This window comes from Aplysia californica, unplaced genomic scaffold (assembly GCF_000002075.1).
Source record: "Aplysia californica isolate F4 #8 unplaced genomic scaffold, AplCal3.0 scaffold00033, whole genome shotgun sequence".
Classification (NCBI taxonomy): domain Eukaryota; kingdom Metazoa; phylum Mollusca; class Gastropoda; order Aplysiida; family Aplysiidae; genus Aplysia; species Aplysia californica.
Genome location: NW_004797303.1, coordinates 132,795 through 133,823, shown reverse-complemented (window position 1 = coordinate 133,823; position 1,029 = coordinate 132,795). Strand labels below are relative to the sequence as shown.

Sequence of the window (1,029 nt, the reverse complement as noted above, 5' to 3'; positions counted from 1 at the left end):
CCCCTCCCAAAAAAAAAATTTTTTTTTTAAGAAAAAAGAAAAATAATTTTAAAATCCCACTTTCCAAAAACAAGAAGAAGAATATGCAATAAGAAGAAAAAAAACTGTTTGTTTGTATGTTTGATTAAGAGAAGCACGTCGATAAAACAAGGGTCCCAATTTAGTGCTCGGGGAAAAGCTGGACATACAGACATAGACAGAGACAATAGATGGAAAGTAAAGAAGTAGGACCTACAAGTGGCGCTCTCCAGCCACACGCCAGAAACAAACAACAAAACCATCAATCAATCAAACACACCAGTCTAGCAAACAAACAAACAAACCAGTCTAGCAAACAAACAAACAAACCAGTCTAGCAAAAGCTGCAAACAAATACATAAATAAACAAACAGAGAGACAAACAAAAGTGCAAACAAACAAACAAACAAACAAACAAAGGAATAAACAAACAAACAAAGAGACAGACAAAGGTACAAACAAAGAAACAAACGAATAAACAATCAATCAAACAAACAAACAAACAAATAAACAAACAATAACAAACAAACAAACACACACGTACACACAAGTACTCACGATGAGTCAGAGTCACTGCAAGGACCAGGACTGTGAGCTTCCACGGACCGTCCATGCTGTGGGTAGAACATAGGTGGAATCAGACACTCGTCAATTTTTGGACATGTAGAGTTATTGCTATCATCTTAAAGCTTGTTCATTTGTCTTTATTTAGATGAAAAAATAAATATCCATTTACCTTGAATACAAGTCGAGATATTTACTAAAAAAAGGAGGTGGGGGTCACCTATTTTCAGAGGTAAAATTAGTGAGAAAATGGTCGCCAAAGATTAGTTATTATTTACTTAGCTTAAGAGTCCGTGGTAACAGAAAATTTACATTGTTGTGCCTTTAACCAACGTTTTTCAGAAAAATCCCCTCAGAAATAAGTATTTTAATGGACATGAAAGGTGTTGAGCCAAAAAACAAAAATTTGATAAAAATTCACAAGCCTGCGGAAAAATAAAGTTTCTT

General features: G+C 34.3%; 1 protein-coding gene across 1 annotated transcript in view; it reads right to left on the bottom strand.

Annotated features, from left to right (window-relative positions):
• Nucleotides 1–632, bottom strand: part of LOC101846406 — a gene marked incomplete in the record, with an annotated part of 11,455 nt that extends 10,823 nt beyond the window's left edge. Inside the window, 1 exon segment of the mRNA XM_013091325.2 lies at nt 577–632. Within this exon segment, the coding sequence (XP_012946779.1) occupies nt 577–631 (55 nt within the window).
• Nucleotides 633–1,029: the final 397 nt, after the last annotated feature.